Below are 7,500 nucleotides of genomic sequence, written 5' to 3' on the forward strand. Positions count from 1 at the left end.
CTCACCCACCCACTCCGCTGCCATGCCTCTTCACTGGTGCTAATGAGAGTAAGTAATGAAGTAATTGGGCGAGGCAAAGAGAGAGGCGAGTTGGCTGAGGCGAGGCTGCGAGTGTTTACTTTATTGTTATGAAGCAGGCAACCCGCTCTCTCTCTCTCTCTCTCTCTTCTCTCTCTCTCTCTCTCTCTCTCTCTCTCTCTCTCTCTCTCTCTCTCTCTCTCTCTCTCTCTCTCTCTCTGCCGCCCGCTGCCCACCTAGCCGGACGCGTCGGAGCTGCTGCCGATAGTTCAGCAGGAGCGAGACCTTCTCGAGATGCAGGAAAGGGATCTGCATCTATCTCCTCTCTTTATCTGTCTGTTTGTCTGTCCATCTGGTTGTCCATTTGTCTATCGATCTATCTGTATGTCCATTTGTCTGTTTGCCCATTTGTCTGCCTGTCTATCTGTCTGTCTGTCTCCTTCCTCTGTCTGCCTGCCTGCCTCTCTCTCTCTCTCTCTCTCTCTCTCTCTCTCTCTCTCTCTCTCTCTCTCTCTCTCTCTCTCTCTCTCTCTCTCTCTCTCTCTCTCTCCGAAGCTGTCATCACTTCTGCCGCTGTTGTTCTAACTGTCCCCGCTGTCGTTGGCGAGGCGGCCACCTCTCCGGTGTCGCATCCCGAGACGTTGCTGAGGGATGCAGCTGGCGTAACCTTGATGCAGCGGCAAAGTGCAAGCTCCCCGGCCATGGGCACCCAATCCTGGCCCCGCTCGCATGGCCGCGTGTGTGATGGCGCGGGAGGGAGAAGGAGAGAAGGAGAGAGGGAGGGAGGGAGGGAGGGAGGAGGGAGGGAGGGAGAGAGAGAGAAGGAGAGAGGAGAGAGAGAAGGAGAGAGGGAGAGGGAGAGCGAGAGAGGGAGAGGGAGAGCGAGCGAGAGAGAGAGCGAGAGAGAGAGAAAGAGAGAGAGAGAGAGAGAGAGAGAGAGAGAGAGAGAGAGAGAGAGAGAGAGAGAGAGAGAGAGAGAGAGAGAGAGAGAGAGAGAGAGTGAGAGAGAGTGAGAGTGTGAGTGAGAGAGAGTGAGAGTGAGAGTGAGAGACAATGAGAGAGAGAGAGAGAGAGAGAGAGAGAGAGAGAGAGAGAGAGAGAGAGAGAGAGAGAGAGAGAGAGAGAGAGAGAGAGAGAGAGAGAGTGAGAGTGAGAGACAATGAGAGAGAGAGAGAGAGAGAGAGAGAGAGAGAGAGAGAGAGAGAGAGAGAGAGAGAGAGAGAGAGAGAGAGACAGAGAACCCGCCACCGCCGCTACTTCACACAGCATCCGATCGCTCGCTTCGTTTGCCACAAAATGCTCTTTGAGACAAGACCCTCACCGCCCCCCTCCCTCCCTCCCACCCACCCCATCGCACCTCCTCCGCTAAAAAAAGGAACAATGGCGATAACACAATCGCCTTCTCGCTCCCTCGCCGCGTCCCAGGAGTACCGCCGCGCCGTTCAAGCACCTCTGAATGGTCTATTTCCGGGGCGCGAGAGAGGCGTTATCGGAACCTCCTCCAAGCGCATCAACGCACGTGAGAGCCTCGGTGTGTAAGGTGAAGCAGCCGCAAGAACCGTGTATGTACGTATGAACGTGCGTGTGCGTGTCTGTGTGTGTGCGTGTGTGCGTGCGTGTGTGTGTATGCCAGCGTGTAGGAGCTCCCCCATTCTTGTCAGGGAGCCGCCGGCAACGAGCATGGCCGTCCTGATCCTCTATCCCCTACCCCTGTAGCCCCTCCCACCTCCCTCAAGCCCCTCCCCCCGAGCCGCCCCCTGGAGTTGGCTCGTCAGTTGTGCTCGCGACCCCGTGGTGAGTGGACAGTGTGCACCGACTCCTCCGCCTTCTCCTCCTCCTCCTCCCGGGCCGCCTTCGCTCCTCGACCCTCCTGGACGCCCCCGCAGGACAACTTCAGGAGAGAGACGCCCTTGCGGTGAGATATGTAAGTACCCGAGTCGGCCGCGGCGTGTGCGTGAACGTGCGACAGGAACCGCAGAAGGAATTCTATATTTGAAATATGAATGGCTAAGCATCCCGATATTCCTGAAAGATATCCAAGTACGAGGAAATCCGTTTTCTTCGATTTGTACATACATTTCTTTTGGAAAACTTTTGGTTAGAAGAAAATTCTGGAAATTGAGAGAGAGAGAGAGAGAGAGAGAGAGAGAGAGAGAGAGAGAGAGAGAGAGAGAGAGAGAGAGAGAGAGGAGAAAAAGGATGAAAGAAAGAGAGGAGAAATAGACACTCAGCAAGAAAGCGAGAACATGGGCGCTGGTGCGAACAGCGTGGCCATACCTCTCCCCTCCCCCCTCCCTCTCCCCGCCTCACTACCCAGCCGTGCCCAGGTGTACCCATAATTACTTATTCCTCCTGACCACCTACGGCCGTGCCCATTCCTCTTTTTAAGAAGAAGGCAAGGGAAAGAGACGGAGAGCCGAAGAAGAAAGGGAGGAATGGGAGAGAGAAGGGAGAACTGGACGCCATTGTCTTCGGGGAGTGAATGAGAGAGGGTGAAGGCGAGAGACACACGGGTATTGAAAAGAGTGAAGAGTGACGCTTAAGTGGAGGTAGGAGGAAAGGGAGGGGGGAGGGGGAGGGAAGTGAGGACAGGGACATGCCGCTCTGAGTGTCTCGAAGATGCGCAGGTTCACGAGGGACTTCACCTCATCCTCACACACACACACATACACTCACGAGTCATTTCCGGCTGAACTCTTATGTCTAGTATAAAGGTAAAACAGACTTCGGGGTCGGGCGGCTGTCGGCGGTCGGTGAGTCACTCGGAAACCCTCGCATCCGACCCAGGTTTCATCCAGGACGCTCTCGCAACACTTTCGAAGAATACACGTGGCCAAGAAAAAAAATATATAGACGTAAAACAAAACCTCATGGTGCGGGTTCCTACATCATCTCACCAAAACAGGAAAATTCATAGACGTAAAACAGAAAATTACGATCATATTTACCACGCCTTCACATCGTTTTGGTTCTCGTTGCTGCCTTTACCGGGTTCCGAGAAGATCTGAGACATTGGAAGCGTCTCGGTCACACACTCGCGTCAAGGTGTTTAATAAGTCCCCGGCCGCGCGGTCAAGTGTCCCTCGAGGCTCGAATGCAGGTCTGATATTTCGTAAGTCACGTCCCAGCGCGATTTACGTGTTATCTGTCGCGTCGTCCTCGTGATACTTGGACTCGGCGTCATTCACGTTTTGTAAGTGGGCGAGCGAGCGTGGCCTCTCCCGTTGCGCGATTCCTCGAAGGTTTCGGGATTCGGGGCTGGGTGATGGAGGACCTGTTGCAAGGAGGGGCTTAAGGGTGACAACAGAGTGGAGTTTATGCTTCCGTTCCCTCCCTCTTCTTCCCCCTTCCTTCTCCCTCCCCCTCCCCCTACCCTGTAAGGCGAGCATGGGTAATTGGGCACGTCACAGCAGGAGGTTATCACGCCTTTGCCCCCACCCCCCTGACGTGTCCCTCACCCCCACCCACCCCCTCCTAAACGACGTACCACATTGCCCTACAAATTTTTCCACGACTTACAACGTGTCGCCGTCACTATCATCACCATTAATCTCATTAGAGTATCGCTATCTCCTGCCATCACCATTTGTCACCATTCATCCGACTCCACTGCGCCGTGTTTCCACCCACCCCCACCCTCTCCTCTGCCTCCTCCCCCTCCCCCCTCCCCCCGACCGAGCAGCGCAGGAGGTCCCGAACACATGTGGGAACAGCCTTCAGCAGCCCCGGCATCAATCCATTTGCATCTCCTTCTCCTGGGCGACGCATCACGAAAGTTTTTTTTTCTCTCTCTCCCTGCTTCTTGGTATTCATGCGTATGCCTTCAAGCTCGGCCATTCCCGTCCCTCGAGTTCTGTTCCCGAGGGCCAAGTCGGGTCGAGGGGCTCGTCGAGGTCGAGTTTTCCCTTTCTGGATTCAGGCAGTGTGATGCTCCTCGATTCTCGGACTGCTGACCTCTCGTTTCAAACACGTCCTTCCCCCTCGCCTTTGGAAGCGAACTCTCAAAAAATGAAGTACAGTTCCGAAAATCGTATATTCTCGTCATTAGATTTTTTTATGATTTCTTGCCTCATGTTGTTAAGAGAGGCGAGTTGTCCTTGCTCACATGCTTGACCGCATCCTTGTTGTCAGTCGTGCGAGAGTTGTCCTCCCTTCGCTTTGCGCTGCAGAGGCTGCCTGCACTCTCGGTGTCCGTGAAAGGCAGCCTCATGATGCCAGGCCTCGTGAAACCAGCCCTATGATGTCAGTCGCACGAAACCAGCCTTATGATGCCAGGCCCCATGAAGAGAGTCCCACGAAACCAGCCCTATGATGCCAGCCGCATGAACTCAGCCCTATGATGCCAGACGCATGAACTCAGCCCTATGATGCCAGCCGCATGAACTCAGCCCTATGATGCCAGGCCCCATGAAGACAGCCCCATAATGCCAACCACATAAAACCAGCCCCATGAAATTAACCCTATGGAGCCAGCCCGATTATGCCAGCGCCCGGACACCCCGAAGCCTTGCAGTACCTTGAGCTCAGTTGCCTGGCCTGGCTCTATGCAAGGTAGGACGACCCCCCCCCCTCCCCATTCAAGGCACTGCAAGTCACGGCCTTAATGCGCCTGCCACCTTCTACTGTCCGGCGCTGCGGGACGCGGTGCCTGGCTCATTCCGCAGTATTTTGGTCGGCGACGCGGGATCGTTTGCTCGTTAACCGGACCACGCTTCGCTCGTCCGTTCGGCGACATGTTTCGTTCATGCATACATGCATGTACACTCGGGCAGGGAGGGAGGGAGCCACACAGATACAAATTATATATATATATATATATATATATATATATATATATATATATATATATATACATATATATATATATATATACAAAGAGAGAGAGAGAGAGAGAGAGAGAGAGAGAGAGAGAGAGAGAGAGAGAGAGAGAGAGAGAGAGAGAGAGAGAGAGAGAGAGAAAGGAAGAAAGAGAGCGAGAGAGAGAGAGAGAGAGAGAGAGAGAGAGAGAAAGGAAGTAAGAGAGCGAGAGAGAGAGAGAGGGAGAGAAAGAAAAAGAAAGAGAGGGAGAGAACTCATACATTCTACGTAATTTTTTATCCTCATGGGATGGGGGGGGGAGGGGGTTCCAGTGCCCCGCCAACTGCTCAACGACAAAAAAAAAAGAAAAGGGAAAAAACGTTTTAATGAGCATGATGAAAAAAGACAAGAAAAAACACACTTCAACGACTGGGTAGTACCATCTCTCACCTACCCTCCCCCCCCCTTCGATTAATTGGTCGTGGAAAAGAATGAAGTTTACAAAGAAAGTCATGGTTATAAAAATAAATAAATAAATTATAAATAGAGGAAAAAACAACGCAGTACAGACTGTATGAAGTAAATTAACTTTTTGCTTGCGTGTACACATCTATGTATACATGTACTGAATAAGGCACTGAAAGTGTATGTGCGTATAAATATAATACGTGTTTATGAGTAGAGATTCGTGTATACATCAAGCATGTTCGTACATATGTGTACATGTAACTGGGCGGATAATATAACCCATGATATAACCGCGACAGCTCATTTGCATCAAAAGGCAAAAATAGCCTGATAAACGAATAAAAATGCAAACTCTCATTAATAAACGAAAAACTGATTCAAAGTCAATATCTGCTGCCAAAGCTTTACGAGTCAGGGTTATGAAAGCACAGAGTGTATTTGAGTTCAATTATATGTGCGCACACACACACATATACATATAATATAATACACATACATATATATATATATATATATATATATATATATATATATATATATATATATATATATAATATAATATAATATATATAATATACATATAACACATATATATATATATAAAAATAAAACTATAAATATAATATATATATATATATATATATATATATATATATATATATTTATATATATATATATATATATATTATATACATATGTTTATATATTAAAATATATATATGGTATATATATAATAGAATATATATATAATATAATGTACATATACAAAATAATATATATATATATATATATATATATATATATATATATATATTTAAATATATATATATATATATATATATATATATATATATATATATATATATGTGTGTGTGTGTGTGTGTGTGTGTGTGTGTATAATATAATATAAATACAATATATATATATATAATATATATATAATATACATATAATATAATGAATATATATATGATGAATATATATAATAAATATATATAATATATATAATATACATATAATATATATAATATATATAAAAAATATAATATATATATATATATATATATATATATATATATATATATATATATATATATATGTGTGTGTGTGTGTGTGTGTGTGTGTGTGTGTGTGTGTGTGTGTGTGCATGTATAATATATAATACATAATACATAACATATAATACATGTGTGTGTATCTCTATCAATCTACCTATCCATATATTTGTCTATCTGTCTGTGAGCGTGTGTGTATGTGTGTGTGCGTGCGTACACCCTCCCTCCCTCTCACTCACTTGTATCTTCTTCACGATCTTCCCCCCACCCCCCCTTCCAATCTCCCCCTACTCCCCCCCTCCGTCTCCGTGGGGGGCGAGCGCAGAGCCTGTCATGGCACGTGTCAAGGGAGGAACGCCGTGCCATTGAATCGACGAGGAATCATGACTGGCGTGAGCTGACCCCCGCAACCTGAGAGTCATTCGACTGCTCTGTCGTTCTGCATTCGTTTACGGATGAAAATGTGACCTGAAACAACCAGGAAGTCATTCTGATATTATTATTATTATTATTATTATTATTCCCTTCTTTTTCTACTTCTTTTTTTTCTTCTTCTATTTCTTCTTTTTCTACTTCTTCTTTTCCTTTTCCTTTTAGTTTTATTTTCTTCTTCTTCTTTTTCCTTTTTTCTCCTCCTCCTCCTCCTCCTTCTTCTTCTTCTTCTTCTTCTTCTTCTTCTTCTTCTTCTTCTTCTTCTTCTTCTTCTTCTTCTTCTTCTTCTTTCTTCTTCTTCTTTTTAATAGAAAATCTGACACGTCTCTCAGATGAAAACAGGTGTTGCTGTCCCGTGCAGTGGAGCGTTCTCTCTCTCTTAGCAATGTTGCAAACCCGCGATCAGCTTCCGGCTAGTTCTTGCACCCAGGATGTAATTTAAAAGCAAAGTAAACAGACAGCCTGTTACACCAAGAATAACCATGGTAACAAATGAAATTACGGTAAATCATTAAAAATTATTATATATAATTATAACTTATCATTATATTGAGGTAAGTTATTATATATACATTATAACTTATCATTATATTGACATAAATTATTATATATACATTATCTAACTTATCATTCTATTGACGCAAAGGGGCGCGTGTTCGTTCCCCAGCAGCAACTCCCCCCCCCCCCCCCTCTCAGCCAGCGACCAAGAGCCTATATAAGTAATCCTAAT

General features: G+C 46.4%; 2 protein-coding genes across 3 annotated transcripts in view; one reads left to right on the forward strand and one right to left on the reverse strand.

The window, feature by feature from the left end:
• The window catches only part of LOC113816353 (uncharacterized abhydrolase domain-containing protein DDB_G0269086), a 137,956-nt gene that overhangs the window by 111,366 nt on the left and 19,090 nt on the right, over positions 1-7,500 (reverse strand). The gene's annotated exons all lie outside the window — the stretch shown is intronic.
• The window catches only part of LOC113804650 (uncharacterized), an 83,314-nt gene that overhangs the window by 45,403 nt on the left and 30,411 nt on the right, over positions 1-7,500 (forward strand). The window contains exon 1 of one of the 2 annotated variants that reach the window (XM_027355534.2): positions 1,674-1,942. The exons of the other annotated variant lie outside the window; for it this stretch is intronic. Coding sequence (XP_027211335.1) covers positions 1,941-1,942 — 2 coding nt within the window. The 5' untranslated portion in view covers positions 1,674-1,940. Of the gene's footprint in view, positions 1-1,673; positions 1,943-7,500 lie in introns of those variants that run through there. 2 annotated transcript variants of the gene reach the window in all.

This window comes from Penaeus vannamei, chromosome 18 (genome assembly GCF_042767895.1).
Source record: "Penaeus vannamei isolate JL-2024 chromosome 18, ASM4276789v1, whole genome shotgun sequence".
Lineage (NCBI taxonomy): Eukaryota > Metazoa > Arthropoda > Malacostraca > Decapoda > Penaeidae > Penaeus > Penaeus vannamei.